The 17240-nt window shown below is 41.6% G+C and overlaps 1 protein-coding gene across 1 annotated transcript in view; it reads right to left on the minus strand.

The window, feature by feature from the left end:
• The window catches only part of LOC114050406 (integrin beta-8-like), a 105926-nt gene that overhangs the window by 59900 nt on the left and 28786 nt on the right, over nucleotides 1-17240 (minus strand). The window contains exon 3 of the mRNA XM_027872040.1: nucleotides 4050-4224. Coding sequence (XP_027727841.1) covers nucleotides 4050-4224 — 175 coding nt within the window. The remainder of the gene's footprint in view (nucleotides 1-4049; nucleotides 4225-17240) is intronic.

The raw sequence follows: 17240 nt of genomic DNA on the forward strand, positions 1-17240 counted from the left end.
CCTGCCCTCAAGGAGCTCACAATCTAATGGGAGTGACAGCAAGCAAACAAATATATACAAACATGATATATACACAATAAACAGGAAATAATTAATAGAGGGAAGGCACTGGGATTAAGAAGGGGTGAAGAAGGCTCCCTGTAGAAGATGAAATTTTAGTTGGGATTTAAAGGAGTCCATGGAGGTCAGTGGTTGAAGCAGAGAAGGGAGAGCAGTCCAAGCATGAGGACAGTCAGAGACAGTGCCCAGAGCCCAGAGATGGAGTGACTTGTTTGTGGAACAGCCAGGAGGCCACTGTCACTGGATAGAAGAGGTAACAGATAAGAATGCTGGGGAGGCAAACTGCTGAAAGTCTAGATACAAAAGAAAAGAAGATGGTTGAGAAGATGAATTTCTGTGAGTAGAATATAGCTCCAGAGGTCTTAATGTTTTCTGTGGCACGCCCCCCTTGGCAATCTGGTGAAAAGCGTGATGCCCCTTAACAGAATCATGTTTTGAAACAACTGAGGTTAATGTTAAATTTTAGGAGTAGTTAATGAAAATGAAGATGTATTTTTTTCCCCTTCAAGTTCATAGACTCCCTGAAATCTATTCACAGAAAATCCTTGGGGGTCTATGTACTCCAGGTTAAGAACCCTTGATCTAGAAATTGCCACTGAGTCATAATTCAGGTGGCTAAGGCATGCCTGAGGAAATTTATTTTCAAAGGAACCAATTTATCAAGAGATTTGAGGTGCTACAAGAATTCTCCTGGTCTTAAGGTGAAGGGGAAATAATTAGGAAGGATGTGAGGATATGAAGGATATTAGATGGTGTGTGTGTGTGTGTGTGTGTGTGTGTGTGTGTGTGTGTGTGTGTGTAATAAGATAGGACTGGGAGAAATAGAAGAATGAAGATGGGCAAAGATGGTGTAGGAAAAACAAGGAGTAATCCAGTCCAGTTCTCTTCCACAACTATTTAAACAAAAATTGAGGAAGAATATAAGAGTAAAGAGTGATCAGGAAACCACAATGGATCATTCTTCCAACCCAGGCCAGCATAGGGAAACAGCCAGAGGCCTGCAGGCACTGAGCAGGAGTTCCAGCTAGGAAGGCCTAAGAGGACCCTGGCAGCACCAGGACTGGGCTGAGCCCTGTGCCTGTGTATCATGAGAAGGAGAGGTCATGGTCAGGATGAACAGAAGACAATTATGCTGCTCTGACCTAATGCAGACCAAGACTGGAACCTGCAGATGAATACCAGGGCAAGGAATGGAATCCCTAATAGAGCAGGGAGCAGGGACAAGAGTAAACCTGCAGTTATGTCATTCAGACCTTAGAACAGCACCTCAGATTCAGTCCACAGACCCAAGCTAGGGCCAACAGCTGAGTAACTAGGGTAGTGAGCTCACACTAAGGGTGAGCCAGCAGTTCTTTTGCTCTGAACTTAGAGAGCTTTCCAGAGAGCTAAAAGGGATTGGAATCAGCAGCTGTCAACTGGAGCTCCAAACTAGGGTGAGCTTGTAGGTGTATCACCCAGATCCACGACCTAGGACTCAGAGACTACAAAGCTAAGAGAGGGAAGGGAGAGATCATGCTTTGCCCTATATTAGACCATGTAGGCTGTGTTGAAAGTTTGTAGTTGCCTGGTTTGAGGTCCCCCTAATATTCTTGAAGAATGTGGCACTCAATACCCAGAGAAACCTGCCAGAGAAAACTAAAGAATACAGATCAATATCAAATAAGGCCCAGACATTCCATAAATACACAAAGTCTAGCCTCTACACAAAGTCTCAATTCAGGAATTAAGGCTAGAAGAGTCAGTAAACAAAAAAGATACCCATTATAAAGAGTTATTAATGTGCAGAGACACCAAAGACATGAACTGACAAGAGAACAACCCCAAATTATCTATAAGCAGAGCCTCAGAGAAAAACATAAGTTGGTCACAAGGGAAAACAGAATTCCTGGAAGAAATCAAGCAAGAGTTAAAAATTCATATTATAAATCAAATTCAACTTCAAAAGATAGAAATAGAGAAGAAATGAAAGCACCAGGGTAAAGATTTGGAAGAATTAATAATTTAGTATATGAGGTACTTAGCCAAATAACAAATGCCTAAAAGGTGAGAATGACTCAAATACCAATTAATAATTTCATGAAATAAGAAATAGTCAAATAAAGCCAAAAGACTAAAAAAAAAAGAATAAAATACAAGGTTCCTCATGTCAAAACAACTAATGTGGATAATTATAGGATGACCTGAAAGATGTGATCACAAAAAGAGTCTGTATACCATATGTCATAAATCTATTAGAACCAAAGAGCAAAGTAAAAATATGAAGAATCCATCATTCTCTTTCTTAAAAAAAAAAAAGAAAATTCCCAGGAATACAATAACCAAAATTCACAGCTTCTAGGTTAAAGAGGGAAAAAAGTTAGAAGCATGTATAAAGAAAGAGATCAAGTACTAAGGATCCACAGTCCAGATCACACAACATCTAGAAGCAACCATTACAGAGGAGAGAAGAGATTGGAATATGATATTCCAAAAGACAAATTACACACACACACACACAAACACACACATCTGCAATTAACGACCACTAACCCAGAAGAAATGAGTACAGTCCTACAGAGGATAAAATGAGTTGCTGATAAAACGAAGGACTTCCAAGCATTTATAATTAAAAAAAAAAGACCAGCACTGAGAAGAAACTTAAAATGCAAATACAGGCATCAAGAGAAACATAAAAAGGGTTAATATATTTGAATAATTAGAAGGGACTACACAGATTGAAATTTTGCATTCTAATGGGGGGAGAAGAAGTAGATGTTCCCTAAGAGCCCTAAAGTCCTGAAAGCTCTTAAGGGCAAAGTTATAGGAGTGATTTTGTTAGGCTTTTAAAAGAAGAAATGAAAGAGAGGGGGAAAGGAATAAATTAGAGAAGAAGAGGAAGGTACAGTATGGGGAAATTTTCCCACATATTCAGGGTGCTAAAGTGGAAGATCATACAACCAAAGAAGAGAAGGTGGGGAAACAGCTGGCTTTTCAGCCTCTCTTTTATCTGAACTCAAAAGTCAAAAGAGTCAAAAGAGAATAGAACACATATATACATCCATAACCACACTCACAAAGAATTTAATGCAGATGAATGAATGGAGTCAAGCTTAACATTGACCTATGTCCCTGTAAAGTACACACCTCTACCCTTACCCCCCCCCACACACAGGCAAGACGTGTGTGTGTATGTGTGTGTATAATATTATACATGACATGTATAAACATAAACACACATATAGGCAAGGCAAAGTAACATCCTAGGGTCACAAAATTCATACATATCTGAGACAAGATTTGACTTTGTCTTCCTCCAAGTGCACCTCTTTCCATATGCTCCCTGACTGTGGAAGGAACATTCACATGGACTTCAAAGTGCACTTTGTCACCCAGAATTACTTTGCATTTACTTTCCGAATATTTTGTATTTACTTCTCTGCCTACCCATTGTTTTTGCCTGATAGAAGGTAAGACCCCTCAGGGCTGGGACTGTTCGGTTTTGAGCTTTACCTCCCTAGCACCTACCATAGAGCTGAGTGTAGAGTAGCCTCCTAATGAATGTTTGCTGAATGCAATAGGTGGTTCCCAGGTGTCAGCCGAAGCCTCCCCAACCACACCCACAACAATCCCTGATCCCAACTTGGCATGTAGTATATTGGGACTCTCCTTCTCCATAATCATTCATGTGTATGCTGTTTCCCTATCCAACTAGAATGTAAGCTCCTTCAGGGGTACAGACAGGCATTCTCCCGTTCCTATCCCCCATTGGCTGCTATCAAATCCACTACGATGACTGAGAATGTTAGAACCGGAGGGGACCAGGGCTACTTCAATCTGGTCACATGTGAGTACAGTGCAGACCAGAGAGGTGAATTAACTTGCCCAAGGTCACACAGCCAATTACTGGCAGAGCCTGGATTAGAGGCCATTTCTCCTCACCACTGAATTAATATCAAACTTCAGGGAGCTTCCAATGAATACAGTCAGAGGAACAGTTTAAATCAGCAAACCTGGTCGCAGTTGGATGAGTACCTCCCCAGGGCTGACTTGAGTGTTCACTTCACTTCCAGTGGGTATCGTCACACCGACCGAAGGGGATTCTATAAAATCGGACAAGCAGCCTTTGCTTACTAAGTTGGAAACCATGTCACAACGTTCACTTGCTGCTGCTCCAGCCATGAAGTCCTGTTAAGAAGCAAAAGTACTGGTGGTTTGAAGGCATGCAACATCTGTTTGACTCAAAGAAATCCAGATTAGTGTTCCCAGAAATGGGATCAAGATGTATAACACCTGGGGACATACAAATGGCCAGAGAATTTAATTTAGTTTAATTTAATTCTATCCAATTCAGTTCAACAAACATTGTGCCAGACACTTTGACAAAAATGAAAGAGTCTCTGTCCTCATTGAGATTACATTCTATAAGGAACCCACAATAGGCATACATGGTCAAGAAAAAATGGCCAACCCATCATAAATGGTGGTTATATTAATGGTCATTTCCAAATTTTTGAAAAGAAGGTAAATCAAGAATTAGGTACAAAATGAAAGAACAAGGAATACTTACTAAGTTTAATTGAATTGGAACATTCTGAATAAGCTATATTTGTAAGAAGCAGTACTAGGTATAGCAAATGCTGTTAACTAATCACAGTAGAAAATTGCCTTGTTAATGCTTCCTGAATAATGGCCTGGGGAAAGAAATGTAACCAGAGTGGAACATTTGTTCATTCCAAATATGAAACTGAATTTGCAGAGAAGCCAACTGGTCATTTATTATAGATCGTGGTGTTAGAATACTCTATCAGAAAGCAGGCACCAATCCAAGCTGAAAAAGTAAGAGGCAGCAAGATGCAGGGCAAAGCCCAGTGAGCTTAGAGTCAGGAGGACTCAATTCTAGGTCTATCCAATTAGCTCTGGGTCTTGGCTCATTCTCATCTCTCTGCAAATTTGTTTCTTCACACATGAAATAATGGGTAAGACTATATGAGGTCTAAGGTGCCATCTAGCTTTAAGATTAGAGGCCTGAAGTGTTTACACACATAAATAATATAAATAATAACGATAATGATAGTTGACATTTATTTAGCACTTTAAAGTTATAAAGTGATACATACATATGTGTATGCAAGCATACATATATATTATGTGCATGAAGAATATATAAATATATATACTAGTGTATATGCTTTATTTTATCTATCTATCCAGTGAGAGAGAGAGAAAGAGAGAGAGAGAGAGAAAGAAAGAGGTCACCCCTACTCAGGGACTTGTAGAGGAAAATTCTCTATATATTCATATTTGGATATACATATATTATATACATGACACATATATACACATAGACATAGGGGTAGATATCTCTTATCTCTATAATCACATCTGGGCCTTATGAGAAGTATGCAAAGCTGACATTACAGATATCATTACCCCTTTTATATAGATGAAGAACCGAAAGTCAATTGCCAAGCATTTATTAAGCACTTTTTACGAGTCACTCAGGAACATGTGAGTTCAAATCCGGCCTCAGACACTTAACAGATGTGTGACCTTGGGCAAATCACTTAACCTCTGTTTGCCTCAGAGGCAGTTAGGTGGCTTAGTGGATAGAGTGCTAGGCCTGGAATCAGGAAAACCTAAATTCAAATCTAGGCTCTGATATATCCTAGCTGTGTGACTCTGGGCAAGTCACTCAACCTCTTTTTGCCTTAATCTGCTGGAGAAGGAAATGGCAAACCACTCCAGTATCTTTGCCAAGAAAACCCCATGGACAGTTTCAGAGAGCTGGACCCTGGAGTAACGATGTGTCAGGCACTGTGCTGGGAATACAAATACAAGCAAAATGAAAGACAAGTCCCTGGTCTCAAGGAGCTTACATTCTGTAAAAAGGGAAGACAATTCAGAAAAAGGAGCTGAACAGCAGGAGGGGAGGGGAAGTGGAGAGTGACAGAGAAATCCAGATAGTTGGAAGTAGAGTCCAAAAGGAGTGAAGAAATGAATATGGCTGGCCTGGACACTTGAAGTGGCGGGTTCTAGAGGATCCAACCAATCAGAGGAAGGTGCCACCACAGGGGAGTGATTTTGGAGGGTGAGAAGTCTGTAGCAGAGTAAGTGAAGGTTCACCGTGTAGGGAGCTAAGGTTGCTGTGGCATGGTGAAGAAAGAAGTTGAAAGAGTCATAAGCAGAGCCCAGGGCCAATGAGTGCACCATGCTGGGTCTGCATGCAAGTCTTGTTGAAAGTCCACCACCTTAGCTATCAGCCCAAGTTGCATTTCTGAAATGAAGCTCTCTTAAATTCTTGAACTCAATTTCCTGGTCTCAGTTACCTCATTTGCAAAATGGGGATAAAATGCCTATTGTGCCCACCCTGTAGCATTGGGATGAGGCTCAAATGAGCAGGCTACAGTGCCAAAAGGAGCATTGGATTTGGAGTTAATGGTTATGGGTATGAAGTCTACTTTGATGACTTACTAGTAACTGGTGGAACTCTGGCCAAATTACTTAACCTCCTGTACCTCAGTTTCCCCATATAAAATGAAAAGTAGCATAGGTGTGAATGGTTTAAGAGGTGGACAGTCAGAAAAAAGGTTTGGCTCTCTCCTCCAATTTAAATCCTATGTGTTCCAGCTAAACCTTGACTTCCCCTATTCCCCTTTTCTCTGCCTAAGTATGCAACTCAAGCCTTTATGTCTGGCTCTGGGGTTCTCTCTCTGTAAGACAAATCCACAATCAAAGAAACACTTGGATAAAAGAAGTGAGAAGAGAATATGCCAGTGTTTATTATTGGATAGCCATGATGAGGGAAAGTTGGCAAAATAAATAGACATTTTGGAACTTTTCTCAGGCTTCAAAGAGCTCCTTACAATGGGCACTTTAGTCCAATTCTTTGCCCAAGGTTCCTGCAGACAGCTAATGGCCAACTCAGTCTCTTTCCCTTCCTTCTATCTTCTTTTTCTCTTTACCCATTGCCCTCATGCCATCCCTCATCTCCAGCTTAGCCCATTAAGTCTGAGTGTAGCTGAGGAATCCTACCCACTGTTGATGCTTCTGAGCTAATTCTTCCAGTCTGTTCTGTCATACACCATTAAAAATGTTTGTCCAAATATTTTACTTTAAAACATTTTTCTTATTCATTTATTTTTGTATTAAGTTTTATTTTTTTCATTTATAAAGCATTTATTTTTTTCCTACCTTCTTTCCACTGGAAAAAAAAAGAAGAAAAATGAACAGGAAACCAAAACAAATTATAACAAGTTGTCATAGTCAAACAAAGCAAACTCCATTATTGGCCAGGTCCAAGAATGAGTATCTCACGCTGCATCTTGAGTCCATCACTTCTTTCCATCGGGAGGTGGGGCAAACTTCATCCTCAGTCCTCTGTAATCATGACTTATCATTGCATTGATAAGAGTTCTTAAGTCTTTCAAATTTTTGTTTTTACAATTTTGTTCTCATAATTTCATTATGAGCCTTCCTGAGTTCCCCTGAAATTGTCTTCTTTATTTCTTACGGTACAATAGTATTTCATTGCATTCATTTACAATAATTTGTCCAGCAATTCCTCAATGGATGTGCGCATCCTTAATTTCAAATTCTTTGCCTCTATAAAAAGAGCTGATATAAATATTTTTCATATATCTGAATCCTTTTCCTCTCTCTTTGATCTCTTTGGGACATAGGCCTAATAGAGGTTGTTGCTAGGACAAAGAAATGCACACTAAATATGACTTTTGGGACAAAGTTCCAAATTGCTTTATAGAATGGCTGAACCTCCTCACTGCTCCATCATCAGTGCGTTAAGGTGCTTCTTTCCCCTACAGCCCTTGAAATATTTATCATCTTCCATTTTTGTCAACTTGGCTAATCCAATGGGTATGAGGTAACACCTGAGAGTTACTTTCACTAACATTTCTCTAGGAATTAATGATTTGCAGTATTCTTTCATATGGCTACAAATTGCTTAGGCTCTCTTCCCATGAGAACTGTTTGTTAATGTCCTTTAATTATTTCTTAATTGGGGAATGACTCTTTGTTCATCTATGTCAAAGCTCCTAAGCATAACTTGAGTCCACTTTCTTGGTCAAAGGTTGTCAGGGAAATCACTCACAGAGCCGAAAGGAATCCTTGTCCCTCTAAATTACAAGACCCAGAGTGGTGGCCAGTTCTCAAAGTATTCTTACAAAGTGATTTCATTAGATTGCTTTAAGGTTCCTTGCTGTTCTAAATCCATGACCCTATGATGACATATGTATATGTATATGTATATGTATATAGAGGCTGTGTATCTGTATATACACCCACACGTACGTATTGTGTGTATATCTACATATTGCTTTGCAAGTTTTAAAGAACTACATAAATGCCAGTTGTAATAATTCCTATTATTGTTATTATTTTATTCCTTGTCACCATCATCAGACCTGATAACTCATAAGTGCCTGAGGATAGACACTGCCTCAGAAAATCCCCCTTATTATTAATCATATCACATCCAACTATACTGTCGAAGGCCCGGGCTGGATCAGCCATCCTAAAGTGGGACAGAATGCCAAAGTATGGCAGACAGCCAAACACCTAAGGAATTTGAAACACATGAACAAATCATCAAGATAATTTGGGCCCAGAACTACAATCAAATGCGACACTACCTCCTCCCCCACCCCCAACACACATCTTCCTCTTGGAAAAAAAACAAGCAAATCAACAAATAAAACAACTTTCTAAGCTTCACATATTTTTCCCCCAGTTCCAACGGCATGGAGTAGAAAGTACATTACACTTTGAGTCAAAAAACCTAGGTTCAAATCCTAGCTTTGCTCTTTTCTACTTGTGTGACCTTAGGTGAGTCATTTCAACTCTACAGACCTCAGTTTCCTCCCCTGTCAAGTGAGAAGCTGAGTAGATAATCTGTGAGGTCCCTTCTAGCTCTGGAGGGATGATCTTAAGGGCCCTGAAGTAATTATGGAGGGCACTGGAAGCCCTGGCTTTATATCTCAGCTGAGGACTCTCCAGGCTGTGGTAGGCATCGGATGTCACCATCATTGGGGCACTAGAAACCTTGTGGTTTGGGACAGGAACTATTCACTTGCAGCTGAAGAGCAATGGAGTGGTTCTTGTCAAATGCACGTCACTGACTTTGAGCATCAAGAGAAGTAAAAAAAAAAAAAGATGGATTGAAACAGGTATTTTCCCTTGATATTGGTACTAAGCGAACTGGCCAACTGGAGATGTCTCCAGGTAAACTACAAGTCTTTATCAAATCCTCAGCCTCCCCTCCTGCAGCACTGGACACTTTCCTCCTTCTGGTCTCTCTCCCACTTTGGTGTCTGAGCCATTACTCTCCCCTGGTTCTCCTCCAATCTGTCTGACCGCTTGTCCAGAATCTCCTCTAATTCTCTGAGACTTTCACCCCCCCCCCCAAGTCACTGGCCTGCATTTGCCTCTTCTCTTTCTACCTTCTCTCTCTCGGTGATCTCATCTTTTCCCATGGGGTCAATGATTGCTTTGATTTAGATTGCTCTGTGTGCTTAGCCCAGATTTCTGCCCTGGCTAAAGTTCTTCATTTCCATCTCCCTCCTGGATACCTCCTGCCAGCAGTTTAACCCTGATCTATGAAAAATAACTCATCATCCCCCCCCCCAAATATCCTTCCTCTCCACCCCATTTCCCTATTTCTCTTGCTTCCATTTCTATTTTCCCAGTCATTCAAGGCTGAAACTTCAGTCTTGTATACTTTATCCTTCCTTCCCCTCCTTCCCACTGCAACAATCAGGTGCCAAGGCTTGCCAATTTTCTCTCCTCACTGTCTCTGACCCCCACTTCCCCTTTTCACTCCCACATCACCACTGTAGAACAGATCCTCATCACAAAAAACTACTACAATAGTCTCCTAATTGTCCTCCTTGCCTCCAGGCTCTGCCCTCCACAACACTACCAAAATAATCCTCCTAATATACAAGCCTTGCCATCTTCATCCCCTGCTAATCATCATCAGAGGCTCCTGATTAAATAGAGGATGAAGCAAAACCAGTCCTTAGACTGTCCCCTCTAAAATGACCTTTCGTCAACCCATATTTACCTATTCATGTTCAGGTCCTCTGTCCCATTAGAGCATGAGTTCCTTGAGAGGAGGGACTGATTTTGCTTTTTCTTTTTATCCCCAGAGGTTGGCACAGGACCTGGCATATAGTAGGTGCTTAATAAATGCTTATAGAATAACTGATTGATTGTCATTTAAAGCTGCAAACTTTGTTTCCCAGTGTGTTTCACATGCTTTCCCTTCACCCATTATCTATTTTTACTTTGCTACAACTAACTGCCCCTGATCCTGTCCTTTCTTCTATAGTTTCGATGCATTCTTGAAGCTCATTCTTCTGTTCCCTCTCTCCTCTTCTCTCTCTCTCAATTCTGGTGTTTCTTCAAGGTCTAATTCAGGCGCCACCTCCTTTGTGATGTCTTCCCTGATGATTTCAGATCAAAGAGACCCAGATGGCATCAGATTTTCCCGTGGTTCTTGTTTTGATCTCTTTTTAGTTATGATGTTAGGTGGAATGGTAGCTAGAGTACAGGGACTTCAGCCAAGGAGATTGGGATTTGAATCCTGCTTCAGACATGAGCTGTGTGATCATAGGTAAGCAAATTTTACCTCTCAGTTTATTCACCTGTAAAATGGATATAATAATCCTTGTACTGTCCACTTCCTGGGACCATTGCAAGAAAAGTGCTTAGAAACTGTACAGTGCTATAGAAACGAGAGATGAATGTGGATAGTAAGAGCCCCTCCCTCCAGGATCATTGTGAAGATCAAATAACACAATAATTGTAAAGCATTTACCACAGTGCCTGGCACACAGTAGGCACTAGATAACTGCTAGCTATTGTTATTATTTTTGTTTATTGTTATTACTATTATTGTTATCAATTCCCTTGTATCACCTTTATATTGTGTTCTCACTATTGTTGTAGTCTCACTATTCTTTGTTTTTTTTAACTCTTCCTCAGGTACATCTCATTCACATATACTCCTCTCCTATCCAGTGAACTTTCCCTTAGCGCAAAGAATTTCTTTTTAAAAGTTCCACAAAACCAACTAAGAGCAGATTCACCAGCATCTGCATCCATAGGTCCCCACTTCTTCAATGCAAGGTCCTCCCCATTAGGTTGTAGGTATGCTCACTGGGGGCAGGACCTACCTACCTCGCTGCTCTCAAAGGCAGCTAGATGGTACAGTGGAGAGACGGATGGACCTACAGTCAGGAAGACCTGAGTTCAAATCTAGCCTCAGACACTTACTAGCTGTGCAACCTTAGGCAAGTCATTTTAACTCCTGCCTCAGTTTCCTCAACTGTAAAATGGGGACACTTACCTCCCAGGGTTGTTCTGAAGATCAAATGAGATGATGCTTGTAAAGTGCCTGGCACATAGTAGGCACTATATAAATATCATCATCATCATCATCATCACTACCAAAGACCCTAGAAATATGAATTATTATTACTACATTTGCCTCAGGCTTGGGTTAAATTTCCAAGTTGAAAAACCTTTGAGTCCCGACCTCTGACTGTTATCTGAGAACCAGCCTAGCAAAGAGAGGAGGGTAGCCAACTCACCATCAGAAGGTTAACCACCAGGAAAATCAGTTTATTTTTAGCCTTAGCAATTGACAAAATCACCTACTAAGGCACAGAAAAAGGTGGACCCTGGAGTGCTTGTCCTCACATGTAAGAAATGACAGATCTTTGGAAGTAAGAGAAGCTAGCTTTTTATAGAAATGTCAATAAATAGTTTTCCTCCAAGTAAATCCAGAGTCTGTGATTTCAGAAATTCTTTGCTCCAGTGCAAAATGCAACCCACATTCCTCAGTCAAGTTCCCTAGGGCTCCATATCTTCACAGAATCACAAATTTCCAAAGACAGAAGCCATCTCCATAACCACCTACTCTTATCTGGTACAAGACGCAAAGGCCCCTGGCTCCAGAAGACGACAAGTCCCCATCTTGCCTTTGATGTTACTGCCTGAATGACTTTGGGCAAACCCCTTAAGCACCCAAGGGTTAGGTGACTTGACTTCTGAGACCACTTCCCTACCTGGAAAAGCAAGAAAGAAAATTGTCCACATGCTGGACAATTCTGATGTCATACTCACTTGCCTAAATAGCTCCAATGAAAGGGAACTCAGTAACTTCTGAAGCAGTTTACTCTGATTAGAGACAGCCCTAAATGTTAAGAGGTTTTTCCTAATATTAAGCGTAAGCTTCTCCCCGTGCCTCCTAGGACCCCCGTGCCCTGGGGACAAACATACATTTCATTCTTTTTCAACAAGAGAGTCTTTCAAATATGTGAAAATATCATGACTCTTCCTGCCCCCATAGTTTTCTCTTCCTAGGCTAAACAGCCCTGTTCCTTTAACCATTCCTCAGAAGGCATGAACTTGAGACCCAATGCCATCCTGGCTCCACTACTTTTGGTTGTCCTCAAACTTATTCTTGTCCTTCCTTAAATAGGATGCTCAGAACTGGAAAGAAAAAAATACTCTAATACAGTTGCTTTCATTTGACCAGAGTGGAACATAGCCTCCAGCCAATCACCTCTTGATTCTTGGAAAAAGAAGCTGAGACATTTGTCCAGGGTCCTAAAGCTCATAAGCATCAGAGCCAGGATTTGAGTACAGACCTTCTGGGCTCTAGAACAGCAGCACTCTACCCACCACAGCACATCACCTCTCTACATTAGTGTTTATAGTGGGAATTTTCACCACCACCACAATAACCACCACCAGAATAACCACAACCACCACCACCAAACAAAAACAAGTCGAGCCAATTCAGAAAGAATCAAATAAATGAGATCTTCCCCATTTGAGAGCAGAATATTTCACATTTTACAGGTGATGCTGGACATCAGCTGATCTTAAACAGAGTTCTGTCATTTTAGTGTTTTCCTCTTTCCCTTCTCATCACTCTCCATGTGACAGGAATAGAGAGATTATGCAGAGTGAGCACTGCCTACCATTCATCCCCCCCTTTATTTTGGGGCTCTTCAGGGGGTTCCCCACACAGAGCTGCAGAATTGTGCAATGTCATAGCAGCCACTGGTGTGTCCAAGGGATCCAATCTGAGTGCAATCTCAATATTCCCTATTCTCTGAGAGAACTCCACCTAGCCTGGGGCTTGCCGGAGAGATGCAGGACATATGGTAAATGTTAATCTCCACAGCATTTTTCTCTGAGGAATTTCACATGATTTGTAAACAAAATAATCTGGCATCAGATGTCCCAACGAGGCATTGTCTAAGTTAGAAAAAACAACAACAACAACAAATAAACCAAACCAGATGAGGTGGGGTGACTGGGGAGGAAAGAACTCAAGGCCAGGTCTACATACCATGAAACATCTGAATGGAAATGGGGAATTTCAGTCAAAAACAGAGGTACTCAGGCTACAGTAACCATGACCACCTGAATTTGGAAGTTTACAAGCAGATGCTTGGTGACAAGAAGCCACAGTCTTACTTTCCTTCAGATACTTGCTAAATAACCACCAGCAAACCATCATTAAGGAAAACATCTAATCCAGCAAACACTGCACTTACGTGCTGCCTTTCATAGTTTTAATAACTCCATTTAATAAGTATTGATTAAGCACCTCCTAAGTGTGGGACACTATGCCAGGTGCTGGGAATGCAAAGTCAAGAAGAAGGAAAAAACCAGCCCCTGACCTCCAAAAACTGACATTCTGTTTGGGAACCACAATGTAAAGAGATAGGTGATGAGATAAGGACTCAGGAGGGAAGAAACACTCACAGCTCTGGGGGTCATAAAGGGCTTCCTATAGAAGGGGGTACCAGAGCTGAGCTTTGAATGCACCATTCAATCAATAAATCGCCAAGCATTTATGACGATACAGTTCAAGGCAGCGGATAGACAGCTGGACTGAAAGCCAAGAAGACCTGAGTTGAAGTGCTGACTTTGAAATGTATTGGCTGGGGATGCTGGGCAGGTCACTTCAGCTCTTAGTGCTCTGGGCACTAAACCTCCACACTGAAGAGAAGGTACCTATATGCACCAGTAGAGAGAGTTTCTTCATCTGGGAGTCACTTACATCAGTGACATCAGAGGGTCAATACTTATCCTTATCTCTATCCATCAGGTGTATTGTTAGATACTGGGGACACAGTGGCAAAACTGAAATAATCCCTACCTTCAAGGAGCTTACATTTTAACTCTGCAGACAACACGTGCTATCTCATTGCCCTCTGAGAGTCTCTCCAGACACAATTTGGAATTGGGCCAAATAGGAAAGGCAGAAATGTGGAGAACAGAACAAAAGGGCATCTCATAAAGTTATTTTAATAGCATCCCTATCTTTGCCAATTAGAATTATTCCACAAGCAAAGAGAGCCCTCCCAGAGGGAGGACAAGGGAATCAATAGGGAGTGGAGAAGCAAGGTAAACATATTTTCGCATGATTTCCATGTTCCACAGCTGGAATATCTTTTTAAACCTGTTATTGTATCCTTGTGTTTTAAACTAATGTTTGAAAATCACATGTGCCAGGTCCATAGGCTTCAGAGATATTCAAATAAGACTGTCTCACTCTCATCTGTGAGGGACAGAGCTTCCCCTCCATTTCTCCACTGCTGTCACACCGTGCCAGCATATGTGGCCCTGCCCTAGTTCCATCTCTGCCATTTCTATAGCCCTCATAGCTGGCTAGGAAGAAATTTGGCTGAGAACTGGAATTTGTATTGAGTTTTCAGTCTAACTCCAAACCACGCTGGCTAAAACATACCACAGCCACAGCTGATGACCTCCTGGCAAGTATAACAGCTATCCGGGAATATTATTAAAGCACTAGCCCAGGAGGCAAAAGACATTGGATTCATTAGAATCCGGAATACTTGAAAAAGCCCTGGATTTTGAGTGGGAGAAGCTGTTGGAATCTCAGATTTGATATGTCCTATGGGTGTGACCTCGGGTAAATCACTTCCTCTCTTGGGCCTCGTTTTCCTAACCTATTAAATAAGATGGTTGGAATAGAACAGACATGGTAACCTGAGAGGAAGAGTGGTACAATGGATAGAGAATTGGCCTCAAAATCAGGTTCAAATTTTTCCTTTGACCCTTGTGAGTCATGTGACCCTGTCTGGGCCTCAGTTTCTTCATCTGTAAAATGCAGAGGTTGAACTAGCTAGCACCTGAAGTTCTTTGCAGGTTTACATCTATGTTCCTCCCATCTTAGAAATATCTCATGCATTTGGTAAGATAGCTGTATCTGGTTTGGGACACTACCAACCAAGTTTTCACTGTTGCCCTTACCTCTGATTTAACTTGAAAATTCAACATGAATTCAGCACTTACTACATACAGGGTACTATGCCAGGCATTGGGAAAAGAAGGACAAAACCCAGCAGTTCCTGCTCCCAATGGCATCTACTGGAGTGGAAATGGCATAGAGAACAGCCTCATGTGGAAGGGGGGTATCTGTGAAAGAAGAGGGGAATCTATTGATAATGAAAAGGGAGGTTGGGGAGTCAGGTCTAGGAAGGAGGGACAGTTTTATAGACCTGGCTTCACTTCTGCCAACTCTTATGTCCCCCTCCTGTGGACCATGCAAATAGGAGCCACTGTGGGACAGGATCACCCCCTGTAGAGGTGAATGCTGTATCAGGGAGCAGGGTTTTAGAAATGGGGGGCAGCCCTGTGGTGGTTTGGCATCTGCTGATCTGCCTGGTTCCAGTTCCAGAGCAAGATGTCTCTCCCAGGATAAGTTTATCACCTCTGATCTCACCACCATGCTGCTAACTCAAGCCTTGACTGACACCACGTCCCTTAGCCTCCTTTCCCCTCTGATTGGAGGGATGATGGTTGGACTCCTCCAATGCCTTGCTTTATAGAAGGCAGCAACCAGACTCCAATTCCTTCTACTCTGAATCTAATGCCCCGCCTTGTTTCAACTTCATGGAATAAGTCAGGTACCCCTGAAGTCCCCCCATCCCCCCTTGCCTTCCTCCTTCCTCCCATTAGATTGTACGATCCTTGAGGGCAGGCACTGTCTCACATCTCAGAGCTCAGGACTCCAAGGGTGGAAATTTAGGCTCTGGTAGAAGGCCAGAGTATAGATGGCATGAATTGGAGACAGCCCACATTTCTATAGCCCTTTAATGTTTAGAAGGCACTCTTCTTAATACAGTCTTGTGAGAAAGGTAGGACAAGTATGATTTTTTTTTCATCTGATATGGGAGGAAACTGAGGCCCAGAGAGATTCTGTGACCTGCCTGTGTCCTAGTAAGCAACTGAGTTTTAACATGGTATAGTGGGGAGAGAGTGAAATCCAAAGCTGTAGGACTGAGGCTTAGACTCAGCAAAGCCATTTATTACCTGTGGGATTTGAACAAATCACTTCATCTCACTGTGACTCAGTTTCCTCATCTGAAAAGTTAGAGGACTCTGCTAGATCCCTGCCCAGGTCCCAAGGTCCTATGACTCAGTGCTCTCTCTTCACTATGACCTGCTGCCTGTCTGTCAGAAGCCCTCCACTCTTTGCAAATTGCTTGAGATACTCTAAAGCAGGGATTCTTAACCTGGAGCTTATGAACTTTTGTATATTAAAAAATATAACTGTATTTCAATATAATTTCTTTTGTAATCCCATGTATTTTATTTTATTCATTTAAAGCCTGATTCTAAGAAAAGGTCCATAAGCTTTACCACCATACTGCCCAAGGGGACCATGTCCCTAAAAAGCTCCAGAACTCTGATTTTGGAGTCATGTGATGTTTTACTCCTTTTCCTCCCAAAGCCCCACTCCCAGAGCTCTAGCAGCCATTCATGAGAACCTAAAATCAAACTGTGAATGTATCAATAAAGACGCAAACCCAAATCAGCAGAGGGTTTCCACAAGGCAATAACATGCTTAATAAATCTAGGCAGTCTATATCTGTGGGCTACCAATAACATCCACAGATGATGGCTTCACTAGCTTAAGCACTAAAAGACCCCATTAGAATTTACTCCTTGGGGATTTCTTGTTGGGTGTAGGCCTCAACGTTCTGCTATTTGTAATGAGTTGATTTTTGGAAGAAGACAGAAATACAATTCTCGTGGCACAATTACTATCTCTGCATACTGCTCCATCACTCAGATTGCAACCTCTTGTGATAACTTACAGAACAGCTTCACGTGTGTATGTGTGTGTGTGTGTG

This window comes from Vombatus ursinus, unplaced genomic scaffold (genome assembly GCF_900497805.2).
Source record: "Vombatus ursinus unplaced genomic scaffold, bare-nosed wombat genome assembly UNPS02014799.1, whole genome shotgun sequence".
In the NCBI taxonomy this organism is placed as follows: Eukaryota; Metazoa; Chordata; class Mammalia; order Diprotodontia; family Vombatidae; genus Vombatus; species Vombatus ursinus.